Raw genomic sequence first — 18,581 nt, forward strand, 5'->3', positions numbered from 1 at the left:
TAAATTTTATGTAAGCAGTTGTAATTTTTTGACACTAAAAATTAATGGCATCATGCCAACAAATACCTACATTTTATACTTCTTTTTAAATAATGTATTGCAAGCAGTCATTTCTTTTTTTTTTAGAATATAGTTTCCTTCTGCATTCGGTCAAACTGTCTAAATTTTATTTATTCGATCATATGTTGTACTTATTCAGGACTAAACCCACTCAGTTAAATACTTCTTTTACTTTTTAATTATTTATTCAGTTTCCTTAATAAGTTGGTTTTAACATTGTGTTATACTTAAAGGTTAGTGAAGGAATATGCATGCTTTATAACGGTTTCCATTAGCAAACGGTTATAGTTTTAAAACTAGTTAGTCAATTTACTCACCAGTTAGCTTAGTTTCAGATTAGTTTTTCTTTCCTTTTTTTCTACGGTCTATTCATACTTTTAATTTTTGGCAGCATTTTATATTAGATTAAAAATACATAAAACCATTACAAAGATGTTCATATCTATTATACAAACAGTTAATATCTATTTACTTAAAGATAATTTTATTTACTTAAACAGGAAACTAATAAAAACATGCTACTCCATAGTCAGATATATCTTGAAATTTTATTCTACATTATCATCAGTCGATATAATTTTTTTTAAGTACAATTCTTTCATAATCTTCAGTCATTCGACCGATGTTAGATTGTATTCTTCTTTCTTTTCTGTTCTTTGTTAATGTATCGACTTAAATATATTTACTACATCCTAGATCCTCAGTTATCTGTTTTATGTATTCAAAACTTTGCCTTCCTCTACAATTTTTAACCTATATTAACAAATTAACTAAATCTGGACATCTTAATTTATGGTTTCCTGAATAATTTATCTTTTTAAAAGATTTTCCACAAATTTATCCCTCCTGTTCATTCAATACTTCATCAACCTACTTAATTTTAAAAATCCTACAAATAACAAATTTCAAAGTTGTGTATTTTTTAATTTCAGTTTTTCTTATTGTTCTTTTTTTCTATAATTAAGTGCTATATGCTCCAAACAAATACTTTTAGAATTAATTTTTGATTCGTGGACCTGTATCTTTTCTACTTGAAAGCTCTCCGAAGATGTACTTAATTTATTTTTAATGTCTTCCTTACTTCATCCAATGTTTGTAATTTTACTATCTGAACAACACAATTCTACACCTTCTGTTTTATCTTTCTTGGAAGTAATTCTACCCCTTAAAAAATTTTTCTTTTTGTGTTTCTATCAAAAGTTCAATCTCATCAGCAAAACTTAATGTGTGTACCTTATTTCATTTGATAGTTACGTTGCTTTGAAATTTGGCATTCAATTCATGCATTACTTCTTCTGTATACTAGTTAAATTAAGGTACAGACCTTCTTAACTCATTACTTCTTGAAACAGAGCTTTCTTTTTTCATCTTCAACTGTTGTTACTGGTAGCTGATTGTTGTACACATTGTACATTTCCTTTCTCTATTTCAGTCCAGTTTCATTAAAATTTTAAACCTCTTATTCACTTCTAAATTATCAAACATGAGATGTGAGTTTATCCTTCTTAAACTTACCTTCTAATTTTAGTCTGGCGCAGAATGGACCACCTTGTACTCGTGCTCTTTCTGAAATCAAACTAGTTTTCATATAATATATACCTCTTCTGTGTGTTTGGTTTGCCTGTAAGCTATAATAGCAATATTTTCATGTGATAGAAGTTTTACTGATGGATTGATACTGCGTGATAGTTCTCATGTTTATCTCTTCCTGCTTTCTTTGGCATGATAACGATTACACTTCTTTTTATTAATCTGTTAGTATTTGTCTAACCGCATAAATTCTTCATATTTTTCATATTCTGTATAATCTGTTCGGTTCTTCTTCTCCCAAACATTCATTAGGGGTTAATGACTGTAGTTTATTTGTGTTTTTTTCCCCCTGGTGCATAGCTAGTTTTCAGACATAGTGATATCGGGTATATCTGTTGGTCACTATCAAATGAGGTACTTAAGTTACTTGATAATGTAATGAAGAAAAAAATGAGCTTTTGTAAAATAAAATGTATAAGTTTTTCTAATTTTGGATTGTTACAGTTATCTACCAAACTGAACATATTAGATTCAAAAGGTGACCTAGCATTAGATTTAGCATTACGTGATCAGCAGACTGGAATTGCACGTACATTGATTGAAAATGGAGCTGATCCAGATGCTAAAGATAGTAAAGGCTGGACACTGTTACATAGAGCGGTTGAAAGAGGTGAGTACCTGTGAACATAGTTAAAAGTTATAACAATTCTTTTCTAATTTAGTATAAATGTGATGCTTGCATCACAGTTTTATTTCTATGTTTAAGTAATATGAGCTTATGACATGCTGGTGAATGTATTGTATTTTTGTACTGTGGACCTGATATTTACTTTAAAGTATGCCTATAATATAAAATAAACTAGTAGTTTTTTGTTGCTTACAACTGCTTCATTGTTATTAAAGAATAACTGAACTATACAATAATTTGTGATTGAACTTAATAGTTCATCACCATAATATTATAGCTCAAGGATGTAACATGAGTAATAAATGCTTGCTAAAATAGATTTTGTTTTGGGAGAGCCATTTTTAAAAGGGTGTGATTACCACTGGAAATCCAGAATATCAAAAGAATTAAGAAAAATTACATTTTAAATATTAAATTCATAATGTTATAATGGTTCTTAATATACTTTGATGTGTGGTTGGTACATTCCTTCTAAATTCATTGTTACTTTTGCTCATGGAATAAAAGGTTCAATTTTATCCTGAAGGCAGTAAGATTGTCTCTATTTCATTTCTTGTTATATTTGAGCTGAGGGTTTCTTGTTCCCTGCACCTCTCCTTTGCTATATATCTGTGTTATTAAGTATAATATTTTACTATTTACACTTATTTTTATATATTACAGAACTAATTTTGGTTTTTAAAATTCTTCATAAGCATTATTTTTACCTGTAAATATGCGGTAAATCTATTGATCAGCACAATGAGATTTTTCTATCATGATTTTCAAAAAAAAAAATTTTCCTTGCTGAATGAATAAAGTGTGCTTAATAAGTTTTTTGAGGTTTTATCCAATACTTCTTCGTTGGTGGTGTTGGAGGAGGCATTGTAGTTACTGGTGTCTGTCTTAAAATTAAAAATTATTTGAGCATGCAGTCAAATCTCCTGCCAGTGGGCATTTGGCTGAATATTTTACAAAGTTCAGGGAAATAATTGTACAAGCCACACAATTCTGGGATCGAGTAGTGATTTTTCTTGAGGAAACCTGAGCCTGTTCTTAGGTGACTGGCATCTGCAGGAAATACAGTTTTTTGTAGTGTACATTTCAGCAATAATTCAAAACATATCACTTGCGTGCTTCTTCAATACAAATAAAGATTAATCTTGTAAGGAATTGTGAGTGGGATAATGACCACATAGCTATTTTCTTGGGTGACATTTTTGTCTCATTTCATGATCCTTCCGTGGGTATTTCAAGCCCTTTTTTTGCTTTTCCCAATTTGTCATATACTTAATCCTATTTCCTAATAATTCTCTGTAGGTTTTGGTTAAATGCTTACTGTATCTGTTTCAAGAAGTGGGTGCCTTAAGAGGTACTGCATCTTTTGCTGTGGTTTGTTGAGGAAACTGTTGTCTAACCAGGGGTTTTATTTGTTGTATACAAATAGCCCTACTTGAGTAAGAAAGCTGATTTATTAATTTATTAATCCTTTGTAACATAATTTAATCAAAAGTTATATTTGATCTGTAACTGTATTTGTTCAGTTAAAGAATATTTTATTTTGTCAAATTTATATTTGTAATTCTTTTATTGTATTGTTTAAGCATGTCAAATTTTTGGATTTGATTTGCTGTTTGTAAAATATTCATATTATCGATTAATATCATTTTTGTGTGTGTGTGTGTGTCTCCATTCAACTTCTGTGAGGAGATTGATATTGTTATATGTATGTTTTACATCTGTGAGTGAATGTAAGTAAGTCCAGTTTGTCCCATGTAGTTTTTAGTGTAGTCACTGTAATTTTAATTTATATTAAAATTTTTGTTGTTTTGTGTGTGTGTGTGTGTGTGTGTGTGTGTGTATATATATATATATATATATATATATATATATATTATTGTTAATGAATAATAATAATAATATATGTACAATATATATATTGTATGTATAATCCAACTTGATCCACCTAAGTACAGAAATGAAAAAGTAAATAATATGACACTTACCTTATTTTTTCATAAACTTTACAATAGTTCTTTTGTGGCAACCGACATCTTCAGTTGTAATTTTCATTTTTTTAAATGTTTATATTAAACTCAAACACAATTAAAATATGTATAATTTTTTTTTTTTATAAAATATGAAATTTCGTCTTTTTTTTCTCAAATTAAAATTGAAAATTAAGAATTAAAATATAAACATTTAAGAAAATTGTTATTATTAAAAATCACAATTTAAAACTACACATTTAACATTGGCCAGCCAATGTTATAACAGACTACTGTATGGATTTAAATTAAATTGGATTTATGCACTATCATTTTTATCTGACTAAGTGCTGCCATCTTCCGCAGCCCTTATAAGTGTATCATCATCATATTCTGTTTGCAAGTTAATAAAGTTGAATGCCCTCATATATTTATATATATAATATTTCTCCAAAATATCTTAACTTTTATTATTATTATTATTTATATTATATTTTTTTAATTTCTAATATTTCCAGATTGGTTTGAATATTAGAGATAGAATGTTTATTGTTAATTAGGTGATCAGCAACATTAGATAAACCCAATTTTCCATTTTTATAGTTTTTAAATTGTGATTTTTAATAATAATTTTTTTTTTATTTTAATTTTAATTTGTAATTTTCCGTTTTAATTTGATAAAAAAAAATAAGAAATTTCATATATTATCAAAAAATTTGTATATATATTTTAATTGTCTTTGAGTTTAATTTGTAGTTTGATAAAAACATTTTAAAATACGAAAATTACAACTGAATATGTGGGTTGCCACAAAAGCACTATTGAAAAGTTATAAAAAAATAAGGTAAGTGTTATCTTATGTACGTTTTAATTTCCGTACTTAGGTGAATCAAGTTGGATTATATACACAATATACATTAGTACAGAGGGAAGATTGATTTTGGAGAAATTATTATGTATATATAATATCATTATTATTTGCTTGTTCGGCTATGTCTGTGTTTTGTTAGCTTGTTTTTGCAACCTTGTGTATTTTATTCGTGTTCTGAAAGTAGCATGATAACTTTTCTTTACTGAAAATATTTATAATTTTATATAAGTGTTGGTTTATGTATCGTAGAATTATATTTCCTCTGTAAACAGGTGGGTTTTTGATTTTGTTTTAATTTTTATATATGTGTAGTCTATAAATGTTGGTGTATAGCACATTAAAATGTGCTAGATATTTTAAATTTATTTTATACTAAAGAAACATGCAAGTACAAGTAATCTTTTAAACATATTTTTATGATAAAATCTTTGATCACAATATTGAAACCGTAATGTTAGTTTATTTTATATACTGTTTTGATTAGAATATTAAGAAATATATTTTTTTAATTAATGATGAATGAAAAAAATTCATTTAGTTGATAAATTTGATTCCAAAGATTAGTCTGGTACCACATACCAAGCGCACCTGCAACAAATTAATGAAAACCATTATACGGATCACAGAATTAAATTTTTTGTTTGTTAAATGAGATTGAATGGCTGATTCTTGTAATATTTTTTATGCTGATTTCATATATGTTAATAAATTTTTTCTATCGGGCTCAGTATTTTTTTTTAATTAAAATTTCTTTTGAAACAAAAAACATATGTTAAACATAATATGAAATACATTTCATGCATTTTGTACTCGCCTAAAATCTATTTCTTTTAGATTTTCTGCTGTAATTTGCTGTAGGTAGATCCCTCTTTAGATTCCAACAGTAATCAGCTAACATTTTTGGGTTCCATTTTCCTTGCCATCATGTTTCCATTGTAGATATCTCCTGGTGAAAGCATTCTCTATGTTCATCACTGATAGCACCAAAATTGTTAGGGAAAGAATCCTAATTTGAATGTAAGAAATGAATTTTGAGTGACATGTTACACCCAAGTTCTTTGTAGTTTTGAAGGCGTTCACACACAAGTTCTCTGTAGTTACTGGGCTTACAGTTCCAAGGAAGTTGTTTAGCACATTTTGAAATGATTTCCATGTAGCAACCTCCAAGTCATTCAAACATTCTTCAAACGCCGGATCACTCATTAGTTTTCTTATTTGTGGTCCAACAAATATACTTTCTTTTTTTTAGTATTGCTTATATTAGGGAATTTTTTTTTTTAGAAACTGAAATCCTGCACCATTATGATCCATTGCTTTAACAAAATTGTTGAATAAACGTAGCTTGATGTGTAGTGGCGAAAGATAGACTTTTTCTGGTTTTACTAATGCCTGACTAACAATATTCTTCTCTCCTACAGTTGGTACCTCTCTCTTTGGCCACTGCTTTTTTATATAATGGTTTTTCCTTAATGGCTGTTCCAGTCAAAAAAAAGCAACAGATCTTAGTATATCCAAGTTGCAATAAGTAAAAATGCTATTACTTTCAGATCACCACAAATATTTCTCTTACTGAATCCTGCTCAATACAATTTCCATATTTTCATAAGACTCCTTCATGTGAACAGTATATGGTAATGGTATTGATGAGTATTTATTTCCAATGTGAAGTAGAACTGCTTTCAAACTAAGCTTTGATGAATCAGTAAAAAGTCGCCATTCGTCAGGGTGGTGAATGTGTTCCAAAGCTTTCAGTAAAGAGTCCAAATCATTACAGTATACTAAGTTTTAATACTGAGAGAAGAAATATTCAAATTCTGACTGTGTTTCATGGAAAGCTCTTATTTTAGTGTTTGGTTGTAAAAGATGCCATCCTTTCAGTCTTGATGCCAGTATTTCTGCTCGATTCTTTAATAAATTTAGGTTACAAACCAGATCATTTAATTCTGACTGGTAAATTAAATGGGGTTCAGTACATATATTTTCTAAAAATTTTGGATGTCTTTCTTCATCGCCTGGTAAGTCAGCACAAGATTCAAAATTTTCATCTTCATCTAAGTTCCATGTTTCTGGTGGTACTGGAATTGGAAGCTCTTGGTTTCATGTAGCACTGGCTGCATGGCAGAAGGAATATCAGGATATTTAACAGTACGTCTAGTTTTAGCTGTCATCCCACATATCTTTATTACACAAAAATAGCAGTCTGTGTTGTGATCCTTTGGTTGCAAGATTGGAATTGCAAATAGCATGTGATGAGAACCATGTAACCAATCAGTTAACAACATTACATAAGAAGCACAGCAAATATGAGGAGCCCAAGATTTGTCCTGTTCATCTAATTTACATCCAAAATACAGCTCATATGTCTTTTATATCAATGGAGTTATATTTCTTTTCTAACACTTCAATGTTACCTCCCCACAGATGTAGCAAAAATTGTTTGGTTGATTAATATAACTACGTGGCATTTTTAATACTTTACAATAACTAATGTTGTTTAAAAAGAAACACTTTATAAACTCACCAATTTAATAAACATACACTCACTTTACTGAAAAACATATACCCACAAATATGAAAGCCAGCTACAAAACTGAATGTTACACATATGAGAACTCACACTTGAATGAGCATTAAAAATATTTCTCTACTCTGCAAATATATTATTTTACATATGTATAAAATATAATATATAGTCTAGTAAATATAACAGAAATAACTAATAAGTTGATATTTTTATAGTAAGATGAAAATAGGAAGAATGAGTCACATTCTTGTTCATTTTAATTAGTATGTAAATAATAAACATGATGGATGACTAATGCCTTACAAATCAATGTGACAACAATTAAGGAACTGTAATAAATAAAGAAAAGCTATTTAGTTGATAAATATTATTATAAAATATGTTTACAAAGTGTATGGATGATGCTACCTGATAATAATAATGGCAGTTACGAAACAAGTAGTAAGCCTGATAGAAGAATTCTGATTTCATATTTGAAATATGCATGAAAAATATTATAAGAATCAGTTATTCACTCTCATTTAACAAAATCATTGTTGATCAGTGTTACCAACTCAAAAGGCTGAATAATGCATTAGCATTCTCTGGTGTTGTTTTGAGATCTAAACCAGTTGTTTTATTTAAAAAAAAGATCAATAATAATTTTTTCACCTTAACTGCTGGTTAGTCATTGGTTGTATAATTTTCAGTGGGTATTTTCCAAATTTCATTTTAAAATTGGTGTTACAATAATTAAATTTGTTTAAAAGTGATCTTTTTCCCACATTAGTCAGTTGCAAAGCATTGATATATCAGTTGTGGTTCTATATTATATGTATATTGATACATTTATATTTTTCAATGTTATTTTGATCACAACTTCTTGTAATATTTAAAAATTTGGAGTTATGTTCATTATGTAGATAATCGCATATATATATATTTTGGTTTCATAAAAAATCTATTTAACATTAGAAAAGAACTTTTAAAATTTTTTCCTTTTATTTCAGGTGATGGATATTCAGCCACATTTCTTCTAGAACATGGTGCTTCTGCATCAATAACAACTCCAGAAAGAGGAGATACTGCTTTACATTTAATCGCCTCAACATCTCCTCATCCTGAAACATCATCTGAAGAAACTGTATCAACCATGGCTACAGTTGCTAGACACCTATTAGATAGAAAACTCGATCCAAACTTACAGAACAACCAAGGCTTGTGAGTACCTATTTATTTCATTGTTTTGGTGATTATATTATGTTTATCAAATAATTATTTTAAAAAATTGTTTTGTAATGGTTGAGGAAAATTTAGTATTTAACATTTCTAAACGTCTTCATTGAACATGATATTTTAGTAAGCAAGTTTGAATACTTTTTTACTGATACACACTGTTCTGAAACAAGAAAGAAATCGCACGTGATAGTGTTAAATCAGATTTTAAAACCGTAAAATTATTTTTAATAATATTAATAACCAAAATAGAGAATGAATTAAGTTTATCTTTATGCAATAACTGAAATGTAGAAACTTTATGTACTAAAATGTATGTAGAAACCTATATAATGAAATTGAATGATCTTTGAGCAACCAGTCATACTAACATATCTGTTAGTATGATGCAGAGAAAATCTGCATCAAATAACTCGACCACTCATGGTCAAGAAACTAATGTTACCAAGTACAAATAAATTTATTTAGGGTTAAAAAATTGTTTGTACATGTTAATCTTAAGAGATTGAAGATTGTTTTGTTTGGTGTGGTTACACTGCTTACAACAAATTTGTATCTGCATAATCATTTAGATGTATATAACTAATTGTATAAAAACAGATTAATTCGTTTTTTTTTTTTTTTTGTAAGAAGTTCATATTAATAGAGCTGTTTATCTGTAAACATTGCAAAATACGATGGGGACTAGTGTAATAATGCAGGGCTTGTCAGGGAAATGGGTAATGATTAAAACCTGTAAAATACATTTATTTTTTATAAATTATAGTATCATAATGTACATAGTTAGCATGTATGCTTTTAATATGATCTTGGCCACGTGTGTTCTACTCTATGAAAACATTTATCACATCCGACATCATGTTACATCATACATCTTGCGGTGGGTTCAAGGTTTCTTTCTAAATTTCTGTTTTCGGCTGCTGATATCTTTTGGATAACTTGAAAATACTATACCCTTCAAATATTCCATAGAAAGAAGTCATCTGGAAGTATGCATGCCTAGTTAAAGCCAATTTCCATGATAAAAATGCACTAATGATCAATAAGAAATAGTTTTGAATCATAAGTACACACTACTCTGATTTGACTTTCTCAACTCTTTGATGTAGACATGAGATTGTTCAGGCAATTTTCTAGGATTCTCATTCAACCAGTATTGATTGTTTTATTTACTCACAAAACAATTTACTTAAAATGTGCCACATTAGAGATCCATAAGTGACTTAATAAAACTCTTAATTTTCATCTAAACATGAAAAATATTCTGTAGCAAATGTTTATACAATTTTCAAGGTGACAAGGTTTTAACTCTTACGTGATTTAATTGTAAGCGTAAAAAGACCTGCTTCTTGATGTAAAATTCTTTGACTAATTTTAAAGGAAGTGCTATTGAGTGGTCTTCAGCAGAATGTCATTTACCAATGGCCACTATGACAGCATTAATGTTCTATGAAATGCAAATCATTTTTCCACCTGATGGCTTCCTTTATCAACAATCCCTTGTTGCCTCAAAGATAGTGACCCATTTTAGAAGTGTGAGTGTGTTTTAGACATTCCATCACATGGTATCTGGAATTGAATTCATATGAAATCCTTATTTTTATTAAACATTTTCAACATAAGCACACTTTGTACCAGTTAACTGCTCTATAACACATGACTGCACAGCATTGAGTGAATCACATAATCTGAATGTTATGAAGACCTTTAAATACCTTTAGTGGTTGTTTTCTGACTATTTTGAAGTATTAATTTCCATATAGAACTGTTATTAAAATGTACTAATAAATTTTCATTTTTTTTATCTGGCTTTTGTTTTTTATAAGTTTACATGATATTGACCATGATTAGTTATTAATAAATTCCATCAGGATGCAAGGAAACTGACCAGACGTGTAAAGATGCTGATCTGTTAGAACCAATTATATCAAATATGGCTTTGGTCACTGGAATTTTAACCATACATCACACTTTCAGTGTGGTTGTGACAATCAGGTTATAAGGGATCAGTTTTTTTTTACTCAGGACCATAGCTTCTTGTTAGTTATTTATATAATTTTTTTAATTTGATTTTTTTGTTTGATAGTTTTCATCATAATCAAAGCTTTTCATATAATGTAATTTCTTCCTGTTACAATGTTACTATTCCCCTTGTTACAATGTTACTGTTTAACAAAGTAAATATTCTTTTACTAGCACTGCTCTTCACTTGGCAGTGATGGCAAGAAATGAAGAAGTCTTCAGTTTACTACTCACAAGGTCTGCTACTCAACCGATTAATCTAGATCTTCAAACTAAAGAAGGACACACACCACTTTGGTATGCATTGATTTCTAGTCGCTTGTACAACTCAAACAGTTTTGCAGCACGACTTGTTGAGAACAAAGCTACACCAAATCCTGTGAGTGTAAAGATAAATTACTGATAAACTTATTAATTTATTTTCAAAGTTAGTGAATAAATCTTAGGTTACTAAATTCAATGTAAGAAATTAAATTAAAATCTTACTTTTTTCTTCTTTTTTTTTAACTTTTATAAACACATAGGGGATCACTTTAGTCAATCTGTTATCCAAGTCTCTTCAAAGGGACTGTACAGGACTTGCAGTCTTCTCAGTACTATTTCATACGTTTTGATCTCCATGCCCTTTCTGGTGTTGAAAATGTTTATGTTGCGAGTTTCTTTTTTGCGAGTGTTTTTATCCTTAATTTTTTTTGTTTAATTTTATCTTTCTTGGTGTCTTCTGGTGTAAGGCCAATTTTTTCAGATCCTCTTATTTCTCTGATCCATCTGCAATCTGTCTTTGTTCTTTTTGAGTCATGATTGTACTGAACCAGCTGTTCAGAAGTCTCGAATTTTGCATTCTTATGATGTGTCTGAAGAATCTTAGTCTCCTCTTACACATCATATCAGTGATAGGTTCTAATTCTTTGTACATGGCTCTGTTGGGCATAATCCACCACTGTACATCTTGCTGGTACTTTTTGTTGATGTAGGTTCTTCCAATTCTTCTTTAGATTTTCTGGGGTCTGTCAGTCTTTGTTCAATCAGGTGGAAGAGTGTTTCTGCTGCATATGAGGCTTCCAGTTTTATAACTATAATGTAGTCTTATTTTTGCATTTATGAATATACATTTTTTACTGTAGGTATACCAGGTTGAGTTTTGTGCTTTAGCTAGTTTGTTTGTTTTTGTTTTGATGGAGGTTTTTGGTTATTTCTCTGAGGTATTTAAATTGAGTTACTATATTGACTTTATTACCATTTATGTTTACTTCTTTTAATTCTGTTGTATTTTTTGGGGTATAATTTCTGTTGTTTTGAATGATATTTTAAGACAAATTTTATTTGCAATGTTTGGAAGGTCTAATATCTGTGTTTTAGCTTCGGTGATGTAATTTGCTAGCAGTGGCAAGTCATCAGGAAAACCAAAGCAGTTTGTTTTAATTTTATAGCCTATTTTTAATTTTGGGGGCATTTTCTGATCCATTCCCTCATTACCATTTCCAGATTGTAGTTGAATAGTAGCAGTGAGAGTCTATTGCCTTGGTGCAGTCCTGTTTTGATCTCAAATGGTTCTGAGAGTTCACCTCTGAATTTCAGTTTTGACTTAGTGTTCTGGGCATCAGTTTTATCATATTTATTAATTTGGGATGTACTCCAAAGTGTGATAGAGTTTTTAGTAGGAATTCTCTGTGTCTGCAGTCAATTGTGTGCTTTCTTGAAGTTTACTAATGTTATTACCATGTCCCTGCTTCTTTTTCTATTGTAATCTATTATTAGCTTGACACTCATGATCTGGTCTGGACAACTATTTCAGGGTATAAAACCTCCTTGGTATTCTACTTCTTTCTTGAGTTGTAAACCAATCCTGTTGAGGATGATTCTTGAAAGAATTTTGTATGTTGTATCTAGGAGCAAGATACCCCTGTAATTTTTAGGGTCTGTTTTGTCTGGCTAGCAGGTAGATGAGTGCTGTCATCCAGTGTTCTGGTAGTTCTTCTTTGATCCAGATGTTGACAAGCTGTTGATGAAGGGTGATTTTTGCCAGTCTTCCTGCATGTTTCTAGATCTCTACAAAGGTCGATCATCTCCCACCACTTTGTAATCTTTCATCTCATCCAATGCTAGGTAGACTTCTTTTATTGCAGGAGGGTTGATGTTGTCCAGTGGTGTTATTATTGGGGGTGTTGTTGTCAAAGTTTAGGATTCTGTTGTCGGTTCTTCACAATGTAGGAGTTTGTTGAATTATGTAGCTAGGATTTCCCAGTTGTCTTTATTGTTATGGGCCAGATTATGGTTTTCATACTTCAGTAGTAGGGTTGGCGAACTGCCAACGTACCCAGTGGGTACGAACTGTACCCATTGGGTTGGTCTAGTGTCTTCCCATTGGGTTAACGCGTCTTCCCAAATCAGCTGATTTGGAAGTCGAGAGTTACAGCGTTCAAGTCCTAGTAAAGCCAGTTATTTTTACACGGATTTGAATACTAGATCGTGGATACCGGTGTTCTTTGGCGGTTGGGTTTCAATTAACCACACATCTCAGGAATGGTCGAACTGAGAATGTACAAGACTACACTTCATTTACACTGATACATATCATCCTCATTCATCCTCTGAAGAATTATCTAAATGGTAGTTACCGGTGCCTAAACAGGAAAAAGAAAGGGTTGGCAGTTCGTATTTTTGGAGTTGTTTTTTTGAAGGTTCTGTAGTAGTCTCAACTGTGTTTTGTTGAATTCTTCTGTTGATTTTAGTATGTCTTTATGATGTTGTCTTTTTATTTTCCTTGTGGTTTGGGTGGTTTCTTTTCTTCATTTTACTATATTTTGGAAGAATGTTTCTGATTTTTGGAACTGGCATAATACACAGTAAGTCTGGAAAGTGACCGAACTAAATTTCTGTAGCAGTATAAGTAGCGCCATCTCTTGGGCAAGCAAGGAGCTATGTAGTACAATGTCTGACGAATGTGTAATCAAAATTTCATCACGTTTTGTCACTCCAGTCTAGAGTTATTTTCAATCGCATACACTGTGTCACATGACCTTGTGCGAGCTCACAACATGGAACATCTCGATTCCCCCCCTAGGGGAGAAGATCCCACCTCGTAGCGTGTCTGGTCGCTACACCACCCCCTCCATTCCTAGCCAGTAGTGGCTTTAACGGAGGACATCTTCTCGCCCTCAGACTGATTGCGCACCACAGCTTTCAGTTCAGGCCCCGCAGAGATGCCACCGATGCAGATGTCCCTCGGGGCACCGAGATAGTTCACCCCGAGATAGTTTTATGTGCTTATGCCTTCAGAAAGAAGACAACGGACACCTGCAACTACTACGTCGCCCTCAGGAACTAAGCTAGAAGCCTAACCGCGGAATGAAGACCCCGCGTCTAGCACTAACTTTATTGAGCCAATTATCGAATGTCTCAGATCCGAGCAAACTACCACTATAACAAAACTTTCCCAGCAAAATTCCCACTAAAGTTTTACACAGCGAAATTTAGACCTTGTTCCCTTAAGAATCCCGCTTATTACTCGAAATGAGTTTAATACTGACTCCGCTCCGGTCTGTCCAGAGAGAAGAATTAACGCCTACTCCCACACAGCTCCATCGCGGAGTTCCGCGTGACATTCACCATCTTTCGTAACCGCCGACGAAACGCCGCTGCACACCACCGTAGCGGCACCCAGAGACGCCCCGCCGACAGTGTCGTTAGCTCACAAAATGCCCCCGTCGAAGCGCGACCGCACCCCCACGGGACAAGGATAATCATGCCCGTTGGTAGCGGCCGCAACTCCGCCGACAGCTTTATTCCAGCAAAATAACACCAATTATTCTAACCGAGGCACGCTGCCTTAAGCGCCTACCTTCGGCCAGTCAACTGCCCAGGCGGTCCCTAGCCACCCAGGTCCCTATCACCTACTAAATCCCTTCGGCAGTCCTGCTCAGGGCGAGGAAGCGAAGGAAGCCAGCAACTATAGTCCACTCTCTACGAGTCCTCCAGTTGACGCGTAGATCCAAAACAGAGTTTACTCTCTCGAGTTCCCTAGTAACTCTGGTACGCTCAGCTTCGTACCGGGGACATATGTGTAGGACATGGCCCACGGTGTCATCGACCCTACAGTCCGGATAGAAGCCGGTATCAACCAACCTGAACCTAGCCAATTTATCCCTAAAGGCACCATGTCCGGAGAGGAACTGTGTCGTGTGCCGATTGGGGAATACACCATGCGTATAACGACCTGTTAAAGAAGTGTTCCACCTATCTTGCCAAGAGTCAAAACCCTGGTCTTCGATTTCACGAATACGCCCAGAAGTAAGAAGGCCTCCTTTCTTTGCAACATACCGCTGGCTACGTTCGGTAGCCGAAATATCCACAGGTTTGATGCCCGCGATCAAAGTCACTGCCTCTCGCGAGACAGTCCTGCAACCGCCGACAACCGCTAATAGAAGAAGACGCTGGGCTCGTAATAGAATGTCCCTATAACATTGGTACCGCAAACGATGAGCCCAGACGGGCGCAGCGTACAACATAATGGCCTCGCAAACACCTTTGTAAAGAATCCGCATGGTACGGAAATTCAACCCCCAATCGGGATGGACCACTCTACGGACGCCGAAGAAAGCATCAACTGCCTTCTTCGCCACATACTGCAGGTGCTCCTTGAAGAGAAGCCTCTCATCAAGGATAACACCCAGATACTTTTGAAGAGTGACATACCTAATTGAACGACCGTCCATCACAACCTGCGGATGGCGAGTTGCAGCTAGACGACCCTTCAAAAACATCATAGTGGTTTTCTCCGCACTGAAAACCATTTTATGCTGAAGACTCCACAACCGCAAAACCCTACATGCCTGTGCCGCTCTGAGCTCAATCTCAGCACGCGAACCACCCTCAACCAGCAGCAGCCCGTCGTCGGCATAAGCCACATCGCGACAGCCACCGGGCAAACGTAGCCGCATGAGAGAGTCAAACTCCACGGTCCAGACGAGTGGACCTAATACACTGCCCTGTGGACATCCTTTTGACAGGGTCTTTCCTACTTGCGAACTGCCGTCGCGAAGGACAACAGTTCTTTCGCTGAAGTAACTCGAGAGAGTCCTAATTTCATCCCTCGTGCAACCACGCTTCTGCAATTGAAACAAGGCAGAGGGCCACCACAAGTTATTAAATCCCCCGGATATGTCCAAGAAGACACCGAGTACATATTTGTACTCACTGCCTGAAGCCAGATCCAGGACCCTAAGAATCGCGTCCTCTGTACTCTTACCTGGTCTAAAGCCATACTGGTCGTCCATCAGCATGTGATTCGAACTCAGCCTACTATTGATGCGGAGGTAAAGTACCTTCTCGAAAACCTTTCCAACAACTGGCAAGAGCGTCAGAGGACGGTAAGAAGAACTGACAGTGGGGTCCTTGTCGCCACCTTTGAACAATAACTTCAAAATACCACCCTTCCAGCAAGCCGGGAAATACCCAGAAAATAAACACATATTGAAGACCCTAGTCAATGGGCCAAGAATTACAGGCAGGGTGCGAACAAGGAGCTCCACCGTAATACCATCATATCCAGGGGCTTTGTTCCTAGCCAGGCTACAGATTATTTGGCGGACTTCCGCCTCAGCAATCTCCGAAAACACAGAGTCTGTATTGAAATCCACAACCGTCGCTTGAACTCTCCGGTGATACGAGGTCTCGGTATCATCGGGGAGCAGATCGTCCATCAGAAGAGATAGAACACGATCTTTCTCAAGTACAACGCCGTCTTGGGTCGAGAGAGCCGACAGAAGACTGTCCTTTTTCCGCTTGTGACCAAGTACTCGATAGACAACACCCCAAGGGTCCTTATTCCCCTGCTCTTGAACAAAAGAGCGCCAGGAATCTCGCTTAGAAGTCCTAATTCTATGAAAATGCTCGTTCCTTTTCTGACGATACTCCGCAAACAAGGCCTCGCGCTGGTCAGGATCACGCGCATGCTGTGCGGCTCTCCTGAGTCGGCCCACGACCTGCTTTATCGCAGTCAAGTCCCGAGACCACCAACCAGCTACTCTCTCTCGACCCGTACTCCGAGGGATTGAGAGTTTTGCGGCTTCAACCACCGCAGAAGAGAAATTCTCTGCCAGGTTATCTAGAGGGACCTCGTCCTCGTCCAAGGTACGAGTGAACACCCGCATCCTGGCCGCAAGAATGTTAGAAAACTTGGGCCAATCCGCCCGCCTGTGCAAGAAGCGCCCCTGCTGAACAGGGGCGTCCGCCCTAAAGACGTCGCGCAGCCCACCTATCCAATCAAAAACTATGAGCCGATGATCGCTTTCGCAATCATCGACTACAAACCAGTTCAGAATCCTACCAGGGATATCCTTACCAATGGTAACATCAATGTTGGTACCAAGGAAGGTCCTCCGCATTCCCACTGCGCCGGCGAAGGTAGCCAACTCGCCGGCGACATTGAACACCTCAAAACGGTGCTGCGCGATGCCTTCTAGCAGTTCACCTCCGTCATCTGTGATCCCACTGTGCCAAAGAAGCGATTTGGCGTTCGCATCAACTCCTATAAGAATAGGACTACCCGCTATCAGCCTGATAATTCTATCCCATCTTTCCAAGTGTAAATCAGTGCGTTCTCTGTACTGAAAGTATGAACTAACCACAACTAGGTCGAAACCATCCACAGCAAGCTTAACAACGACGTGATGCGTGTCAGAGGCTTGCCGTATAAAGACACTATCTATAGACTTCCTGCACAGTACGGCGGATTTACTTTCACCAACATGGAACTTATTCCAGCCTGAAAAACCTGGCAGGTCACCCTTGACAACGTACGGGTGTTGTAGAAATAAAACATCGAGGCTCCGCTTTTCAACGTCGTCACCTAACTCTACTTGGACCGCATAGGCACCCTGGGCATTGAGTTGACCGAACCTAACCATCGAGCGAGTTGAAGTAGACCTCAACCGCTCTCAAATAACTACCACACTCCCTACTATTCATCGAGTGCCTATGATTCTTGCGTAACCGCTTGCAGTTAACGCAGGTCGGAGCCTCCTTCTTTTACGGACAATCGTCACGCTTGTGGCCCTCTTCACCACAATGCGCGCAGACCGACGCATACTTACAAAACTTGGCCCTGTGGCCAAACTTACAACATTTGAAGCACCTCTGCACGTCAAGGTATTCCTTGACGCGACAAGAGGCAAAATCAACGAAGACCCTACCCTCGGACAAAAACTTCTGGTGGAGACCAGCACCTAATTCAAAAACTCCGTGATACCGAGAGGCATCACGCTTTCCAGTCTTGAAGACTAGCCTGCACTGCTCTTTGAACGAGGCCTCGTCCAAATCAGTATTCTATTCCCGAATGAGAGACAGAACTTCTTCATCAGAGAGACTCCGCTCGATGTCATATATAATGACCCGGGGCTTCCTCAACCGCTTGGGGTCCACCTTAACCTCAAGCTGCTGTACCGCAGGAGAGTTCTTGATAACTTGGACCGTCTCCTTATTGTCTGCAACAACAGCTAACCCTCTACTGGTCTCCTTTATATCACGAATTCTAAGCCGATTCCGATCACTACGAAGGGCTTCCCGGAAATCGCGCTTTAAGTCCTTACTCGTGGTCTTCGAGCCCTCTGCCTTATTCACGAAATTGCCTCCGGCTTCTTAACCGCCTTGCTTTCCTCGCCCACGAACTGACTCCGCCGGGAAGTGTCAGAAAATCTACTAAGT

At 35.5% G+C, this 18,581-nt stretch overlaps 1 protein-coding gene across 1 annotated transcript in view; it reads left to right on the forward strand.

The window, feature by feature from the left end:
- The window catches only part of LOC142323382 (rabankyrin-5), a 207,064-nt gene that overhangs the window by 142,509 nt on the left and 45,974 nt on the right, over positions 1-18,581 (forward strand). Inside the window, exons 7-9 of the mRNA XM_075362940.1 lie at positions 2,095-2,260; positions 8,630-8,840; positions 11,052-11,256. Coding sequence (XP_075219055.1) covers positions 2,095-2,260; positions 8,630-8,840; positions 11,052-11,256 — 582 coding nt within the window. The remainder of the gene's footprint in view (positions 1-2,094; positions 2,261-8,629; positions 8,841-11,051; positions 11,257-18,581) is intronic.

This window comes from Lycorma delicatula, chromosome 4 (genome assembly GCF_047948215.1).
Source record: "Lycorma delicatula isolate Av1 chromosome 4, ASM4794821v1, whole genome shotgun sequence".
Taxonomy (NCBI): domain Eukaryota; kingdom Metazoa; phylum Arthropoda; class Insecta; order Hemiptera; family Fulgoridae; genus Lycorma; species Lycorma delicatula.